General features: G+C 39.7%; 1 protein-coding gene and 1 pseudogene across 5 annotated transcripts in view; one reads left to right on the top strand and one right to left on the bottom strand.

Moving 5' to 3' along the window:
* LOC147311306 (uncharacterized) overlaps positions 1-20174 on the top strand; it is a 262128-nt pseudogene that overhangs the window by 10172 nt on the left and 231782 nt on the right. The window lies entirely within an intron of this gene.
* The window catches only part of il1rapl1a (interleukin 1 receptor accessory protein-like 1a), a 171593-nt gene that overhangs the window by 147597 nt on the left and 3822 nt on the right, over positions 1-20174 (bottom strand). For all 4 annotated transcript variants that reach the window (XM_086266003.1, XM_086266004.1, XM_086266006.1 and 1 more), the window contains exon 2: positions 2007-2108. In XM_086266003.1, the coding sequence (XP_086122129.1) occupies positions 2007-2088 (82 nt within the window). In that variant the 5' untranslated portion in view covers positions 2089-2108. The remainder of the gene's footprint in view (positions 1-2006; positions 2109-20174) is intronic.

Genomic DNA, 20174 nt, shown 5'->3' with positions numbered 1-20174 from the left:
CTTATGTGGAGTGGTTTTTCAATTAACACATTTTTATTGAGTGAAATGATTCAATTCTGAGAACGGCCTAATTATGCATAAAATATATGCAAGTTATTAGATTGTTACTGTAGCCCATGCTGCCCCGTCAAGTCACATACTCCTATCAAAATCGTTTGAAGCTTTGTAAGATCACAAAAGACGCAGGGATAAGTAGTAGGATTTAAGAGTGTAATAACGGACTGAAACAGAAGATGGCAGCACTGCATGTACAAGGATGCCAGCTGCCGTTAAACCACGAAGAAGAACTAGCTCTGTCCCAGAATCAGTGTTGCCAACTTAGCGACTTTGTCGCTATATTTAGCGAGTTTTCAAAAAAGACGTGAAAGCGCGTGTCACTTTTACTCTTAACAAGCAGCGGGTGCTGTAACGCAGTCAGTTCTTCTTTTACTCTTTTACTCTTATGTTGTTTTGTGGATCACAAGGTTTAAAACTACTTATAAACACACACACAAAGTAACTCCACCAGAGTGCCTATTTCGGGTCACTTTTGCCGGTCCAAGCCCGGATAAAGGAGCAGGGTTGGAATTGTGAGATTAAAAAAAAACAATAATTGCTAAAAGAAATTTAATTTGTAGTTCTAAATAAACTCTAAATGCATTTAGGATGTTTTTTACTCACTTTATGTCTCTTCCACGATGTTATTTCTCTCTCCAACAACATAGGTTACAATTAGATTAGCATGACCAATTATGCAAATTAGGCGATGACGTCATTTAGCGACTTCTAGCGACTTTTAGGACAGCCAATAGCGATTTTCCTTACTGAGGAGTTGGCAACACTGCCCAGAATCCATAGCGCAGCCCAGCTCAGTTTCCAACAATGGCGGCAGCTACTTAGTTTTAATATTGCTCTTATTATTCTTTCTGGGTCACAAAATAAACGTTTAACATATTTTCAGGCGAGAATGTAGCTGTGGAAACCTCAAATATCTGCTCAGTTTATCAAGACACCACATATTTTCAAAAGCGCTCCGACGTTTTCGGAGACGTCTGTTACCCACTAGCTCGATAGCGAGCCGGGGTCAAGGCTTACTAGACCCGGTGAGAACACCGGACTCCCAGCAAATCGTTTTCAAACCCACTGCCGTCTTTCGCTACTCAGGTTAAACATATATAAGTCACTTAGATAACTTACAAATGTTATTGTTTGGCCTTTTTTAGTATTTTATTTGTTCCTGAGTAAATCGGTTTGGCTGAGATTAAAGTTATAGTTTTTACACAGCTGAATAAACATCAAGCAGACAGCTGATTATCAGAAGTGTGAGATGTTTGAGAATATACTCCGGTGTAGCAAGGAGTTTATTAAACTTCACCAACACAATCTGCAAATTTCATTAAAATGTAATAAACTATCATCTTGTCTTTATTTTTAGTTAGCACATACCTTAAACACTTAAAGCTGTAAGCTAATGATAGTTATATAAGAGCAGATGCTGCTGGTGCAATAAGCTGTAGTTTTACGTCCAATGGATGCATGATCTGATTAGTCGACTAATCGCAAAAATAATCGGTGACTAGTCGACTATCAAAATAATCGTTTGTGGCAGCCCTACTCCTCACCTTAGAGACAAATACAAAAAAATAAAAGCAGGAACTGCTTTCCATTGTTAGATTCTTAGCAATTACCTATCTATTACCAGTTTTTGACAACTGCAGAATTAAGTGGTGGATTATTTTCAATTATTATCAAGAAACAATACATTTTCACAGGCTGAACACAGTCTAATAGTCATAATAACTGCAACATAAATTCTCGAATATTGATATTTAGCACCGACAGAACTTAACAAACAACTACACAAAACAATTTAATCATAAAAATTGACTATAAGTCTTCAAATTAAATCAGCCAGTGGCGCCAACCATTAATATTAGCAGTTGTAAACATTGGAGTCTACTCACACACATGCATGAAAACAGCGACACAGAGGCTGTGCATGCACATAAGAAATAGGAGTAAAATACCTGAGCCTCTCTTAGAGACCACCTTTACACTCTTGGACAGGGTGATGTACAGCAGGATCATCAGAGGGCTGGGAGGTCTCATCTTCCCCCCGTCCTCACAGCCTAAAAAGAGCAAAGGAGGGAGAATAGGGATGGCAGGAGAGAGAGAAAGAGCCATCAGTCACTGCCATTACATGAGATCAAGTACCTCTTTGTACTACTAGACAAGAGTAAGTGTCAGTGCAGAGGGATGTTCTGCAAAAACTAAAGAGAGCGTGCACACACACACACTTTTGTGCAAATATTTGCACACCAACTTAAACATACTCACACACTTAAATCAACGTACCAATTTCCACATTCCCCTGGGGGGGGGGTCATTCTTGATTTTCTTTCGTGGTTGAAATTCAGACGAGTTATCATTAAAGGGATATATTTTATGAAACACCATTCCATAAGATGCTGACAAATCAATAAAGAAATAATTACATATGTAAGAACGACCAGTTTAATCGCCATTTTCATTAAAAACCGAGAGGGTTGGGAGGAGGTGGGAGCTTAAGGCAATTTAAAATGATTACCTTCTGACTCAAAGTGATGTAGGAAATATCCCACCTATACCCCTTATATCAACGCTTATTATATTAATTAATGGAGGTGACTCGCTCTCTACCTCTCATCTTCTCTGAGTAAATGACATAATCTAACATGTAGTAATTACCCCTTAATAGCCAGGTCCTGAAATAGTGCTACAGCTGTTGTATAAATTTAAAAAGAAACTGTTTATTAGCTTAAAGGTTATACTCATGCCAATATTCATCTATGTAATAAATTTTTCGAGACATCAAACAAGAATCACAATTGGGAAGTAAATTAGTTACCATTTAACCTGTTAGCATCACCCAATTTGCCACTGACATGTTTAGGATTAGGATAATCTTAAGACCCCCTTTTTGCATGCCTAAATATGAATGCTTACAGAACTGTGGTAAACATGCAAGGTGCAAAATAGAGTGCATTTGCATGGTCTCGAAATGTGTTTGTTTAGCTTCTGGCTAAAACATAATTTGACTCAAACCCCCAGCAAGCTGCTGCTGACCTGATAGCTATTAGGAGGATGACATTTTGGACAAGAAAGCCTTGTTTAAATTATAATGAAATTATAATTTCCTTAAGATCAACATTGTTTTAGACCAGAAACAAAAGCTTCTAAAGTGTCTCCTATTTCCATTCGTTTTAGGCTTTTTAATGGCATGACATAAGATAAAACATATTGATGAACCATTAATGAAATGTTACTGAAATATAAAGGAGCTTATGCCTTATTTTAAGTCTAGTGCTAAGTTAGCCAGCTGCTGGCTTCTGCTTCCCTATTACTATGTCTGACTCATGGCAAGAATGTGAAATCTAATTCCCAAAATGCTCAATTTCTTTCACGTCTAAGATTTTTTATTTTTTTTATTCCTTGCTAGTTCCTTTTTCCTATGTTTTATCCAAAGGTAGACAGAAATCCCTCGTGTTGTTTCTTTTGAAGCACGGATAACAAAGGAGGGGCGAGAGTTAACTCCGTGGTGCAAAGAAACTCTTATATCTACTTGTGTAGGAGTATGTCTTTAGTACCAGATAACCAAAATTCTTTAGGACAGGATGGGAAGATTGAGCAATAGCTCGATAATGTTTCTTTCAATCAAACTGCATAGAAATGAAGAAAACAACACACACAGAACTGACCCAATGAACCTGAAATGAAAAGATAGGCTCTTTGAAGACAAAAAATAAGAGAGACAGAGCCAGGAGGGACCTTGGAATCCACAGCTAGTCACGTGCCCTGCAGATTAGCATAGCTAATGAAAGGGGCCTCTCTCAGCGTGTGTTTACACGACACTCACAGCTCCTACTTTAAAAAAGAGCTCTTTCTCTGCTCCTCAATCACATTCTGCTAGGAAACAACTCTCAGTCAATAAACACCATTATGCCAATAAAATTCCTGTGAAACACCACAGCTGATTTGCTCCTCCTTTTTTTGTTTCTTTAATAGCAATAAGCTGGAGAGTTGTGAATGTGTGTTTTTAGCCTCAGCTCTAACTCCATGATGGTTTATGGTTATGTAATCACCTATCCGAAATATATCCCCAGACTATAGTAGTCTTAATGACTTTATACCTCTTTAAAGATAAACTTATTCCACAACTAATGCAGCGGTACTGTTTAAGTTTAAAACAGCAAGGGAGACGAAGCTAAAAAATAAACAAAAAAGGTAAAAAACTGAAAAGTCAAGGGACCACATGCACAGAGAAAGATTTCAATACTGTCACGGCGTGGTAGTTTATTTACATACTGTACCTTTCTTTTTTCTACTCTATAGTTAGCTTGCTGTCTCTCTTTCGTTTTGTGTCCTCACTGTATTTCTGCGGTCTGCAGTCATGTGATCAGCTTGGTATTCAGTGTTAAAGCATTCTGCTATATCAACTGTCATGGAGGCTAAAATGAGCACCATGTAACCATAAAATGATCAGTTTAACTCTGGTCTCTATCGTCCCATAATTCCTTTTTTTTTTCTTTTTTTTTGTGTCCCGTTTGGATCTTTAGCCATCAGAATTGTTGTCTTAAGGCCAAGAAAGATGCCAAGCGGATTTATTTTACCAAGTGGATCATCATGGCCTTGCCATATTGGTCCATTTGATTGACCTTTATTATAATTATGAATTTATTTTATTTTCAGTTCCTACAAACGGGACAGACATGACTGGGGGATAGGACAGGGAGAAAGAATGAAAGAAAGAGAGGGAGAGAAAGAAAACCAAAGGGGAGAAGAGACGGTGAGAAGGGGGGGAAGAAAGAAAAAAAAAAAACAACAAAAAAAAAACACCTGGGTCACCTGTATGGAGAAAAAAAACAGAAGAGAAAGCAAACAACAAAGAGCAACATAATAAAAAAAACAGCACCATCACAATAAACTAGCTAGCAGTAAATATCAGTAGATACTAAGTAATAAACGATATTGTGCAGCACGCAAGATAGACAGTGCACAATGTGCTTTGAGGCAGCAGCCAAGAAAGCTGTAGTCCGCGTCTGTGAATACCCGTGTGTACACCTGTGTGCATACCTGTGTGGATCAGCATGCTTGCATTCCAAAGGTTTCTCCATGTAACGATCTGCTAGGGAGTGTGGGGAGCCACAGCCCCGTCCCCCAGGGTATGAAGCAGGTATGGAGGAGATCAAAACTCCAGACATCCAGAGGCCCCCAGAACACAAGAGACCAAGGAAGACCAACAGAGGGGCAGCCGCGCCACTGTCTCAGTAAGAGCTGAGGAGAGTCCCAGATGAGGGCTCACTCAGCAGCCGCGGGGCAGAAGCCAGGGGGAGTTGCAGTGACGCGCCCGTGAGCTCCGCCGGCAGCCAGCTGTGCCTGAGTGACCGAGCCCCAGGCCGAGAGGCCGGGGGCACCCCACCTCCGAAGTGGCCCGAGCGAGCCCCAGGCTCCAGGCCCTGATAAGCGGCCGCCAAGGAGTGAGCCGGTGTGTACCCGGACGCCCACCCCCAGACACAAAGAACCACCCATAATTCCTGTTAATATTTTTGCTTTAAGCTCTCAATCGTTGGCATCGGGCACAAAAAAGAAAACAAAACCGTAATTAGTTGTAAAAAGTTGATTCACTAAACAAAACGATTGGCAGGCGGGTTTGTGCAGTATGGGGAGGTGCCCCTCCGTTACAGCCTAATTCAACAGAACAATGTTAGTGACCCTGCTCTGAATCCCGGTCGCGTTACGCCTTCACAATCTCAGTTTGGGCCTTGCCAGCCATGACATCACCAGCCTGCTATCCTCACACACAGAGAAGGATTGTGCATTTCACATGCAGCCCCTAACAAACCATACAAACACCCAAAACCCACCTCATTTCCTGTCACCTCTGTTTAACCCAACACAAAAGAGCTAAAAAAGGAACTTAAAAACAAGAACGGTCCACAGGACAGATTCTCAGCGTGCTTTTTAGGACAGACTGAGGACTGAGTGAAACTACACACATTAGACATCCGCATGTAAACTCAGTAAAGCAGCTCTTTGACTACCTTAGTGTAGACTCTATTAAATGTTTTTGCAATCCTCGACGCTTCATTCATCATTTTATGATGCTCAGTGGAAACGTACACCATAACACTTTTATGGTTAGTGTCCCAAAACAAAGAAAGTTTGAGTTTGACTTAAACATACAATGTAAACATTTCTTAGCCTGACCGACTTCTTCTGAATGTATTAAGCTATATAACATCCAGGACAAGAAAAAAGCTCGAAAGGTAATTTCAAAGTGCCCAATAAAAAACGTTTCATGGTTTTAAAAATTAAAAATATATAAAAGTACAGCATGTAAGTGAATCACAATATGTACTATCTGTTTATTCTAATATGACACTGCTCTGTTGCTTGTATAGTTAAGAGCCAAGCTTTTTCTCTGAGGCGTCAGGAGCAGGTGTGTTTGAGGAGGCACACACAGAGGCATGGCGTGAGATCCACGCTTCAGCGATGCATGAAGCATGCACACATCATCACCCACAGTAGCACACATGCCGTTTGCCTGCTGTTTTTTACCAGAAAATGAGGTGCATGGCCCACCACCTTCTGACTCACCCCTGACAAAGTAGCAGAGGAATTTAGTGTCTGTTGCCATTGTTACGGGACTGTATCTTACGGGATAGCAATATCTCCTCCCAAATTCAATTATCACCTCAGGCTATTGGTTGCTAACACACCCCCATTGTTCTGTTCATGTTGTCTATGTGTGTGTGCGTGTGTGCTTCCATCAGACCTGAGTATGTTATTCTCATTTCCAATTTTTTCTTATCTCTCAAGGCAGTGCACACAAATTCACGTAATTACAGGCCAAAAACACCTTGCTGATATAGGATGAAGTTATGCCATCTTAAGAGAGAGAAGGAAAACGCCGCCATCTTGGCATAGAAAGCCATGGGTGATTGATCATGTGATTTAGAGATTTAATCTAATTTGAAGGCAGAGCACGCTGTGGTCTTAGGTAAAGTACATCATAAGACGTGACTCTGACCAAATCTTGTTGCGTCCGTGGAGTTATGGAGTTATCCCCGCTGCTTCCCTCTAATCCTTCACACACACACACACACACACACACACACACACACACACACACACACACACAAACAGGCCAAGTGCTTTTTGATCAATATTACATGAGTAATAACTGCGTAATATTAAATGAGATTTCTTATCTGTATACAGATCATAACCCTGATGTTGTGTATGGAAATGTGTGCATACATATATATATGTGGTATTTGTATACCACCATCTATTCTATAAAACTCTGCATTATTTATGAGCATCAGCAGCCAGTGACTGTAAAATTACCTTTGAAGCTACCCTCTTAGAGATAAATAAACTGACTGACATTACTGATAACAGGAAGCAGGTTCAACACTGAATTCAATTAAATTAAAGAGAAAGTCTAAATTATTTAAAAAATGAACGTGAATTTGTGTGCAAATGCAGCTCTCTAACTTTCATCGTTATTTCTCTTCATCTGTAGATTTAGCTACGCTAGCATCAAATGCGACACCAGCAAGCAGAGCAGCCAGATGAAGATGAACAAGACAAGCACAACTGAATGAGTCATAGGTGTTTCTATGTGTCACTGTGTCAAAGAGATTCATGCTGGGATAGCTAGTAAATGGCACAGCATACTGTAACTATGCTTACTGTATGTTTACCTGTTCCTCATGTTGCTCAATGTGGCATCTGCGCGCACATGTGTGTTTGCTCTGCTGTTTGCCAGATGTGTCACAGTGTGAGTCAGGCCCCATGAGCGGCATTGTGCAGTTGTAATGTGAATCACTGCCACGGAATAAAAAATAAGCTCGGTGGTACACTGGGTGAGCTTTCGTTGAAACACATTTGACCGCTTTTGACCATGACCAGCCCTCGTTAATCTCCAGAGGCTGGCCATAGGTGGTTAGAGCTAACGAGCAAGGTGCTGTGAGCTATGCCCTGCCTCAGTCCCAACACGCACCTCTTCACTGAGTGAGATTAATTACCACACGATCCTGAGCCAATCCACACCGCTGCTGTTCTCTGAACTTCGAACATAAACACACGGAAACTGCACATGCACGTAAAAAGCACATTCAAGCACATAAAATGCAGTGCTGTGTATATAATTAATTAGAAGAGCTTCAAGGCAAACTAAAGCCGTTTGCTCATGATCGGTCAAGAGTAAAGGCCGTGGGTTGTTGAGGTCTGACTTCACACACATTCCACCAGCAGAGAAGCATTTTCCTGCAGTTGTTGATTGCTTTCAGCCAGGTCTCCCATGCCCAGGCCATTGTCAGCTGTCCAAGGATGACTGGCCACAGAGACGCCCTTATGCTTCTAGTCAATGCTGCCTTTGATGGAGAGCAGGGGCCAACGCTCTCCTCACCCATTTAGTGTACACACCCCACTGGGGCTGCTGGACCACAACTGACACGCAGGTAGAATAAAAACACTGGCAAATGCAAGCACACCACTTCCACAGAATGGTAAACAAACTGGGGTGTGCACACAAACATAGAACATTTTAAATATGGATGAATGTTGTGCCTTATATTTTGATGTGATATTTGACAAGTTTCATCTAAAGCACTTTTTACTCTGCACCATAGACTGGCAATCTGTCCAGGTTGTGGATGGATGGGTGGCTATTATATTATTCTGATTTGCTATTGCTCTAATTGCTACATTGCAAGAACAAGCTCAAATGTGCACAGTTTGTTCTGGCATCAGTGAAGATTCAGCGCAGTTCAGTGAACTCTGTAGGCGTTATGTTATATTTAACATATTCTTTCCTCATTGCAAACATGGTTTTTTTTTAGTTTATAATAGTAAATATGCATGCTGAAATGTAAAGCAATTATCAGTAACTCTTTCAAAACAGTACACTGTTAAATCTATTTTACAAATTAAAAAAAAGCAACAAATGGTGACTTAATGCCAATGAGGCATGTCATGTTTAATCTATATAAATGCATATCTGTATACAACAATGGAGAATTTGTAGCCAGGGGACAAGATATTTGATATATCATGTTTGGTTTCTATTTACAGTCTTCTTATAGTCCAAGTTTTACAAACCAGTTGCTGCATGGTTAGCTGCATGTGGTTAGCGAAGAGCCAAGGGCAGAATGAATTTGCCAAAGTGCAACTATTAACTGTACTCAAAAAAGAATTAAAGTTTTTCTTTCTTCTTTTTTTTCATTTTAATTAGCTTTTAAGAATTTTTTTCCGTTGATAAAAAAAAAAGTGACTGGGGCACAGAGGAGAAGGTCTTGGCCCGGCTACCCCAGAGGCATAGTCAGCAGATTAGCTGATATGTTCCCAGGTTGCAAAAGATCTAAAACACAATAGGACACTAACCTAGTAACTGGCCGGCTTAAAAGGGACTTTTAACTGGAATAAGATCCCTCTAGTCCGCATGTAAGGAATTAATAAAGTTCTTCATATTATTATTATTATTATTATTGTATAATCAACACAAAAATATACAGTTATTATATACACATTGTAATTTACACATCAATTTCTCATGATACCTGAGTCATGTAGCCAGGCAACAGCAATAGATTCTAGTCAAGTACCTGCTAAATTGTATCCTCTCATCAACTTAAGTGAATAAAAATATCCCCAAATGGTTATTGATTTGCTTAAATTGATTCTGATTTTTTTAGGCATGGAGCATAATATCCTTCATCTGCCAAACTGCAGTCTGATATTGACATCTGAAGTTAGAGGACATCCAAGTATATCTTAAAGTGTCAACACACTTGCCTAAAAGTGCGACAACTCAAACAAAACACTTTCTCCTCTAGGTAAAAGACTTTGAGAATTATGAGAGAGAGACAGTCATAGAAAATTTTCTCAAATTCAGGTTTTTTTCTCTGTTTCTCAGTGTGAAAAACAAAAGTGTGAAGGAAAACATGCAAGTTGGGACTCTATTACACAATCCAGGCATGTATAGTAATGATGGTTCAGTTCCAAATAAGCGAGGTGCTGCTTTTGTGCATGCTGGTTCACTGTCATGAACTATGGGGACAATTAATGGAAGTGAGGGATTGTTAATTCCACCTGTGCTCTCTTGACTGTGACAAGATAAAACGTCTGTCATGAAAAAGGTTTGCCACAGAAGCTTTCAGGGAAACTTTCAAACCGAGATAGAAAATGAGGACTTTGATTGGATCTGCACGCTTCAGCTGCCTGACAGACATGCAGCTGCTGTACAGGAGCGCAGCGTGCCCGATGAGGAATCAGCAGCCACTGCAGTAGAAACACATCACCATATGTTGCAATTCCACAAAAACTAAGGCAGCGCTGGAAAGGTAAAAAGGTAGCTTGCAGCGCGGGAAAAAAGACTATACATTTGCTATATTCCCATCCTATCTTGCTTTTGATTGTGACATGGGGTGTAGAGAGGCATTGCAGTCGTTTAAAAAGACTGTATATGTCTATTTTTTTCCCTTTAAAACAAAGCTCCTTGAGGAAAGGAAATGCTGGCCTGAGCGGTTTTCACCTGGAATGTGCATTTACGATTTGGTATCCATGACAGTCTGTCCTATTGTCTGGAGAAGCCATCGTAGTAGCAATGGAGCCTAAACGAGGCCAATAATGGTTCTCTGCTCGGTCCCCAGAGTCCTGCCTGTTTAAAAATCGATTCTCTGCTTGACTAAGGACAGGCTGGGAATAGAGAGAACTAAAAGAAATGGAGAGGAAAGTGGAAGAAATAAGGAAGCGGGGGTTGAGAAGAATTACAACAGACAAGAAAGATACCTCCAATGAAAAATCCAACTGTAAGTTGCATAATCAATTGTATTTGGATCAGAGCATCATAAATTATAACAAGCATGCTGTTGCGAAAAACATTTCAAGAAACATCTAGCCGTGGTTGTTTTCCAGCATGCTCGTGTGTTTATCCTGCTATTTAAAAGTAATATCAAACACTTTTTATTAGAAGAACATCTTTTATGTGTACGTATGCAAGGTCTTCACAGCTGCATAAACATACACTTCATCTCATCATCTCCGTATAGTCCAGTGCACGGTTCAGTATTTTAACTGAAGTATAACTGAAGTAAAATGTGCATATCTAGTCTAGAAACCTTATTTTGTTTTAAATCTGTCAAAGTATTTTGAAATGTTTCCAGTTCGTTCTCTATGGAAGCCCTTTTCCGCCACAAAAAAGTATCTAAAACAAGTATCCATAACTCAAAATTCTGAGTTATTTTCTTGAAATTTCGAGAAACAAAACCTGAAATTTCGAGTTACTTTTCTCAAAATTTCAAGTTAATAACTCAAAATTTTGAGTTAGCTCTGCCAATCAGTAATCTACCTGAATTAGGTCACTTTCTTGTTACCCGGAAGCATATGGCGCAGAGTAACGCGCAGTCAAAACCTGATCGCAACAAATTGGCACTTTCGCGAGTACGTTTGCTGATAGTAACGCCATGTGATTCAGCTAATAACACATGGATTTCATCATTTTTGAAAATACTCAGCAATCTGTGCATTCATGACTGGATGTAATACCGGTAGCTTGGCTGTAGCATTTGTACCTGAGGGCTTCAGCTTCCAGGTAACAAGGAAATGACGTCATTCACGTAGATTACTGAAATGGCAGCGCTAACTCAAAATTTCGAGTTACTTTTCTCAAAATTTGGAGTTAATAAGTCGAAATTTGGAGTTAATAAGTCGAAATTTTGAGAAAAAAAGTTTAAATTTCGAGAAAATAACTCAAAATTTCGAGTTACGATCCTTTTTTTTGTGGCTTCCATAGTTCTCTGAATGGCATCTTGCCTTGATTTATATGCTTACTGGCCACTTTTTTAGATACACTGCTCATTAATGCAAAATCAGTCACATTGCAGGAACTCAAAGCAAAATTATAATAGAAACTGTTGATCAACTGAGGTTTTTTCCACACAAAATCTCAGAGGAATGGTTCCAGCAATTTATTGACGTGGGAAGTAACAAAGTACAGATGCTTCATTACTGATATCTGTACTTTACTTGAGTATTTTTTTCTGACAACTTTTACTTGCTTTTACTGCACTTTAAAAAAATATCTGTACTTTCTATTCCTTATATTTTCAAAACAGGCTCATTACTTTTGGTTTAGGGCATTTGAAGGGTTATTATTTCACTTCACTGCGAGCCTTCAAACGTCAAACCAATTTGAGCCTAAACAGTAACACCTGAAAGGCAGTCCTGTTCATGTCTTAATCACCAGGGGATGACACATAACAACAGATGAAAGAGACAAAACTCTGTCTAAAAGTCAGGGTTTAAAGTGGGCCGATGTTTCAACTTATTTATTATTATTTTTATTCACAACATCGGACCGACTGCAGCTGTCCATAAGTTACGGTTACGGTACTTCAGCATTTAGCTAGCCCTACTGAAGAGGAGCAAACATAAAGTGAGTAACATTTTTTAAGTAAGTCATTTGCAACATTTCTATCAGCTCAAAAAACATCAGACGGCAGTGTGTTGCTAGCTTAAAGGTCCAGCTGCTATATTTCACAGGACGAGAAAAAAACGAGACTTAACTTCACTCCGCAATGGAGAAACAAAGACCAAGAAGGGAGGTCATATTTAAAGGTGAGGACTGCTCAGTGGTATTTGATAAACTGGAAAAGCTTACATGTAATTCCTCTTGCTTTAAAATCAGATATTGGGTCTGTACATGTGACATTTTTTTCATGTTGTGAAACTTGCTGCAAAACAACCTGTTGTAGACTAACTGTGCTATTTAAAGATTGCATGAAAAAGTCTGCAGGTTAGTGCAGGATAAACAGGGTAGTTTGCAGTACTGTGGTTATTCACAGTAAAGGACTGTGTGTGACCGGTGGACAGTGGCTGTGGTTTCATAGTCAGAGTTAGATTACATCAAGTATAGCAGGGATGAATTTGAAGTTAAGCTGATGTTGCTTAGCTTCATTCACTGAATTCCACCTTCATACTAACTTTATAGTGCCTAATATAAAGACAGCATAAACAATGTACTGTCTATCTGTATTGTGTAAATCCACAAAGAGCAGCAGGTCAGCTCATCCTTGCCTGTACATAAAGAAAGTCTACTGGAGAACACCCATTCAGAAGGTTTCAAGTGATAAGCTGCTTCCTCATCTCAACACAACCTTTAAAGAAATGTTTCCACTGATGTGAATGAATTCACGCTTTCAATTATTACAATATCAGCTATCAAAATGAAAATAACTGACTTTCCTCAGTCTAAATGGAACCAGATTGCACACCACAAAAACAAAAAAAGGAACTTACCAAGGTGTGAGTTACCAAAACTACTGGCAGTATGTCACAGTTGAACTTGTCTTGTTTCCTTGACTTTACAGCCTACAAAGAGCCTGAGGTACTGTCAGTTTTGACAGAGAAAGATATATGTGCAGCAGCATTAAGTGAACCAATGACAGCCGTCTGGGTGTTGCAGTAAAATACCTGCAGCCAACCAGACCTAAATACACACACAAAGGAGGTATCACACTGACTAGGGATGGATCAATGGATGGTATATGTTTAATTGAACATGCGCTCCCATTGTTATCTCTTGCTGTACACACCATCACTCTACCTTGTATTACCCCAGCTGTTTTATGTGAGCAATGCCCCATAAGCACATCTCAGTGACCTTCACTCTCTCGTCTATAGAATCCCAACATACTCACCCGACTGTCTCCACCTGGCCACAGTGCACTATATGATGCAATGGGACTCTAAAATCAATGTTTTGGATGCTAGACAATATTCAGCTAAACCAAAGTGGACATTGCACTCCTGTATACTTTTTGTTCTTTGTCTGAATGCACACATCCGGCATCCTTTTCTTTTTTCAAGAAAATAAGAGATTAATTACCATTATTTTATGCAAATGGTGCAGTGTTTTCAGATATAGTGATCCACATATCTAATAAAGCATGGAAATGTTTAGATCTGGCTTTTAAAAAAAAAAATCTGTTCAGGCTACTGGAAATTCAAGGTTGCCGTTAAAATTTAATATCTAGTATGTGCTCTCTCTAGTGATTCCTGAAGAGTATTTAAAATCCATGTTACAACCACACACACACACACACACACACACACACACACACACACACACACACACACACACACACACACACACACACACACAGAGTTAGTAGCATTGATTGTTCTCTGACCACAGCTGTATCCATTCTATAGTGCTGTGCCTCTCTCCAAGAGGGGAAAGGGCCCTGTGGGGAGCACTCCGCTTATCTCAGATGGAATCTTATTACATGATTTATGTGAACTGAAACAGAAATTTAAGACAGGGTATTCTTATATGTGTGTTGGTACATGTGTCTATCCCTGCTGTGGGGTTATCTAGGTTTTGTCCAAGGAATAATGAATGGACTTTGTTGATTGCAGCTCCAGCCTGTAACTAGTCACAGCTCTTCACAGTCCATGTGTTCAACATCTTTTGAGTGGCATATTGTATTTTGGGTACATAATGCTGCCATATTACCATCACATGATAGCAAAGCATTAAAAACTGAGCCAGAAATGAGAAAGCATACCGGGGGAGCTGGGGTGAAAGTCCAGTCAGCTCTCTTTCTTTTATTTCCTTTTTTTTTTGACACCCTGCAAGGCCCGGGCAGGCTGATCTGCACTGGTGTGTGGATGGAGGGAGAAAAGAGGGATGGGAGGAGGAGAGGCAGCAGGAGAAAGGGAGGGAGAGAGGGATGCATGGCAGGGGCTGCAGAACTAGGAGAAGTGCCAGATCACTGCTGGAGCCAAGAACAGGACTGACTCGGCCTGTGTGTGTGTGTGTCTCTATGTGTGTGCAGACACACACACACAAGCATATCCAGGATGAACAGACACATAGATGTCATTGACCTTCGACAAAACACACTGCAATGTCAGCTCCAACAAACACTAGTGGCTCTTCACTAAAACAACCCAGCTTCCTTTGTTTGTGTTTGTTTATTATGAGTTCTCTACATCCCAAAGTTTTAATCTTTGCTCATCATCTGACAAGGAAGCTGTTTGTTGCGCTAAGTTGCTGCCCCGTGTGTGTGTCTGTGTAAACTCAACTGGAAGACTGTTTTAAAGACCCTGGTGCCCACTCATTACTGACCAACAGCACTAATGGCCAGCATCCGGTGCACAATGTGAGCCCACATCAGAGACGGCTGCTCAGAACAGTGCAATATTTATGGCAGTCCCCACTCCCTGGGGTCTCATTGCACCATAACACAGACCATTGCAGCTGACAAAACAACGGGGCAGAGCGTTTCAGCTTTAGGAAACAGTAGAAACACCTCGAGTTCTCTTTTCCTGTCTCGGCGTCTTTCTCTGTCTCCCCCATGCCAATTCTTGCGTGACCTTGTCTGTTTTTGTCTTCCCATCTTTATAGCTCAGAGCTAGGGCCATCAGAGTGGATTTGAGAGGCAAGATGACAAGCCAAGCAGCAGAAAATTGACATAAAGTCACTCCTTCTCTCCCCCCCCCCCACTGTCTATTTTTTGTGGGCCAGTCCACCGAGAGATCGCAGCTTACAATTACACTGTTGTGAGCAAATCTGATCTTGAACATTCGAACCACTTTCTTACAAGTACCTGCCAGCTCTGAGACTTCCAACATCCGTGTCTCTAAGGAGCGCTACAACTGTGATTCACTTTCCACACAAATTCTACAAAAGCAAAATGATTAAATTACACCTTTAAATACAATTTCATCAGACATCAAGACAAGTCAATTTGCCAGGCTTAATCTTGTGCGCGCCACTCTGTGTGAGCATTTCTCTGTTTTACATCCCTGCACTCCTTTCATTTATGTGCCCTGTATGAGCACACGTGTTGGAAGCGTTCACATTGCATATCTTACATGTTCACCCATGGGACACTGGTGAGATTTGCCCAGGACCAATGCAAAGTGACAGCTGAGAGATTGATTCCATTACAGGCGGTGTGGTCAACCCTCTGTATTTTATGGCAGGGCCAAAGGCAGCGTGCAAACAGTAAAAGAGAAACCTAATACGTTTAAAGTCAGGAATAGGATTTATTCAAGCATGTTCTCGTGACAGACATAATCATAAGGGAAATAATTAACAATGTCCAGACCGAGTTTCTTTTTTTATTGATGGAGACTGAGAGGGCAACACGTCCTTTTAGATCATATGATGAAAAAGATCATTTGTCGTTTTGCAAAATGATCCATATGAATGTTGTCTAATCTCTTCTATCGAGTCTTATTTTGGCTTCTGAGATGAAGTGTTTTTAGGTTTAGGGAAACTCAAACAGCTGGTTAAGTCTGAAACCAGATTGTGCTCATGGTTTAAAATCAAACCTTGGTTTTGCTCAAAGAGAGTGTTAAGAAAAAATAAAGGGTGAATGATTGCAATATAACATCTTCCCTAAAAGGTTTTGCACCACTATAACAAAGTCTAAATCCTTCAAACATTTGCATAGCCCCAATTCTTCCTCTTCTTTTTACAGAAACAACTAGTTTTACAGTTTTCTTAAATCCCTTAGACTTCTTCCTTAAATCCTAACATTTCCATCAAATATATGATTATAAAAGTAAAAACTGAAGCTAAAGCTAACATTTAAATAATAGTTTAAACATTCTGATAATCTGCCTTCATTCAGCTGATCAGATTTGATTGACAGCGTCCTGGAACACAATCTCACTCCAATTATTGCATTTTAATTAAAATGTTAGAAATCCTGATTGGCTCCATTATGGTCCAGCTCCCATCAAAAGAGAGAAAAAAGCCTAATCCAAAACACAATAAAGACTTTTTAAATGAAATAATAAAACTCTTTAAACTTCTATCTGGCAACAAATGTGCACTGATGTAGTCATAATATGTTTGGGGGTTAAGAGCTAAAATAAACTCCCCTGTAAATCTTCTTATGAAAATAGTCTTAAATAATTCATTTTTGGTGTTAAACCCTCCTGAAAGATCCAACCTTCAGGCACAATTAAAACCATCTACCTGTGCTAAGTTAGGGCTGTCTCAAGCCACAAAAACGCAGCTGACCCATCAGGGCATGAAGACTGGACCTTTCTGGGTGTCCTGTAGGGTCTGGCACTGGAACATTGGCAGGACTGGATCAACCCTTTGGACCCTGTGGATTACGGGGAGGGGCCTGCATGGATCAGGCTTTTTCAGGTGTATCTTGTAGGTGCTCTACGGGATTTTAGTTTGTAAGCTAAATGAACTACTTGGTCTCTTTTTTTGTGTTACTCATGTGCTAAGGGCAACACCAGAGCACTACATTGTAATGAGACGACGATCACTGATCACTTCACCTGCCAGTGGTTTTAATTTTGTGGCTGATTTATGTAGATATTTAATCGGCTTTCAAACTTGCATTCCAGCCTTCGAGCTTAAAGAGTATGGTTCTTTAGCAATTGAAAGCAAGTCTGTGTACCTCTCTTTAACTTTTATATATCCAAACCCCCACATCGCCACCCCTCAGTGACTGCTCTCTGCACATCAAGCCTCCAGATAATGCAGATTTTTTCCCCGTTTCCTTAAATAACTACCTGCCTTCCTCATTTTTTCTACCCCGTGTTCATCTCCTTCTCTGGTCGATTTAGAAGTACAGGCCATTTTCCATTAGTCTTCTCAATAAATGTCTAAACATAAAGGCATTTTTATCTGGTGAGCAAAGTGACTTGAAGGTACAAAATCGACACCACTTTAATCTAAATACTGTAAGAGCTGGCAGCTTATGCTTCCGAGTGACTGAATTTAAGAGCCAAGCTCTTGAAAGCAACCTTGACAGGCCTAACTTTGTTTACATTGACAGCTTTCAAAGTACAGTGAAAGTAAGAAGTTAAGTTTTCTAAAAATGTGTTCCTGAAAGAAACTTGAGGCAGACAGACCAAAGTTACAGTATGAAGGAAAGATGAGGGAATCAGTGAAGTGGGATCTGTGCCAAGTGCTGTGAGAGCGATAATGTTAGAGGTTATCAGAGAGGTGGTATCAGTACAGATGTTTAAGCATCCACTGTCAAGGATCCTGCAGTGAGCTGTATTACTGTCTTTCTGTTCTCTGATGTGAATGTTAAATTTTGCTTTTTCAGAGAAAGTAAAGAAAAAAGAATACTAATTTCAAAAACACACAATAACTTTATAATGAGGTCCATGATTAAGGGTGTAATTCCCCTACAATTAAATGAAATTTCAGTTTTTTATTTGATTATCTTCACTTGCAAATACATACTGGTAGTAGAATTAGGAGGTAACAGTTCAAATGAGTTTTTGCATAAAAGCAAACAATATTTCCCAGCCTACACAACCGTACTTTCAGGACTGCTGGAGTGGCTAAACTTCCTAATCTGATTGTATAATCATTGTTTTGCTGTCGACTAAGGACTTTTACTATTCACCTGTATAAAAATGTGATAAGGACTTTTCTTCATTTCCTATTTATAAAAAACAAAATCAACAAAATTATTATTTTTTTTCTTTTGTTCTCGTAAAATACCTCAATTGCTGCACCGTCATTCTTGTTTATCTACCATTAAGGATTAGTACCAACTAAAAGCACCACATATATTTAAACTGCAATGATAATAAGGAAGGGTAAATGTGCTATGGTCCTCTTAAACAAAACAAGTAAATGGAGTAAATAAAAAGCATTTTTAACAATTTTAACCTCAAATTTGATACATGCCTACTGAAAATCTTCATGAACTGGCACTGAAAATGCAACATGGATCAAATCTATTCATTTTTAAATAACCTTTACCCTTTTTTGCTTTTATAAGATTGTCCTGGGTAAAGAGGCAGCACCAGCTCAGCATTTGTTATGGTGGGAGAGACTGAAGCAACTGGAAAAAAATGGTATAATTACAAGAAAGGGCGTAAATGACTGACTGATAGAAAAACATTTGGCATTCTTAAAAACTGAGTACAACACTGCAGTTGCCCAGTTCGGCCATAGAACTAAAGATACTTGAATACCATGCTGTATTGTCTAGATGCATCAGTTTGGCCTCGTCATCCTTCACCACGCCCAAGTCGATATGAATGATAAATGAATTAATGCCATCTTGACTATTGTCATCTTACTGATATTTGATCTGGGAGTGCATTTTACAATGAAAATATATCAGAGGCAAAAATGTATATTCTAATGTGTCATAAATACTGTCAATATCTGTGATATTGTATCACATTATGTTTTATAGCATTTTCAAACCCCAGCCTCATTTTCTCCCTCCTTTTTCAAACACTTCATACACAATAACAGTGGATCATTTATAATAATATCACATAAATATATAAATTACTGCTCTTAAACTCCTCATGGGATTTGACATTACCAGTTAGACCTATGAGCAGGAATGTCATGAGTTCAAGCTGGAAGGTCTTCAAACCGGCATCTAAATGCCATTGTCCTAATTTGTGAGATGAAAACGTGATTTATTGTCCATGTATGGTTCCTTTGAAGGCTAGTTAATCAAGCAGTATTCTCTCTGAGATGTTTATTGTTCCTTTATTGTCAATCAATGTGACAGGAAGAAGATGGCTCTTTAAAACATGACCCTTCCCCCAGATATCAATTCCAATAGTCCAGTGACTAAAACAGCATGCAAGTACATGCGTGCATGTGCATGTGCGCACACTCCAGTGAGTGAATTAATGAATTGGCTCGCAACCTTTACTCAACCTTTTCTGCAGCAGGGACACAAATCACTGACCTGTCCTTTCTGCTGTGATGTGGTGATCTGAACGATTTCATCAGATAACAGACAGGCTAAAAGCTAAAAGCTTCCCTGACACCACTCTGTACGCTACATCTATTGTTATGTTATTATGCTGTGATTTTGTGTGTGTAAGGATATAATTGAGCATTTTGAACCTTAGAGCCAATATGCCTCAAATGAATCCTCAGCTTCCACAACAAAATGATTATTCCTAAACAAACCGTGTTTAATCGACTGCGTGCCTCTGCGGCTCTCTCCATCTGGAGGATGCTGTGTGACAGCTTCCCTTAAATTACAAATATCAATCTGCCACAGTGGGAGCTCAGCTGCCAGTGGCCTCATGGGGGTCCACATCAAAGCAACCAGCCTTCAAAACAAAGCCATCAAAATGCTGCGCTCGCTAGACGCTTTGTTCTGAATCAACCATGT

Source organism: Aulonocara sp. 'chitande type north' Nkhata Bay, linkage group LG16 (genome assembly GCF_057382095.1).
Source record: "Aulonocara sp. 'chitande type north' Nkhata Bay isolate Kocher_YH1m ecotype deep benthic linkage group LG16, A_spYH_male_GT1.1, whole genome shotgun sequence".
Classification (NCBI taxonomy): Eukaryota; Metazoa; Chordata; class Actinopteri; order Cichliformes; family Cichlidae; genus Aulonocara; species Aulonocara sp. 'chitande type north' Nkhata Bay.
This window is presented reverse-complemented; position numbering and strand designations above follow the sequence as displayed.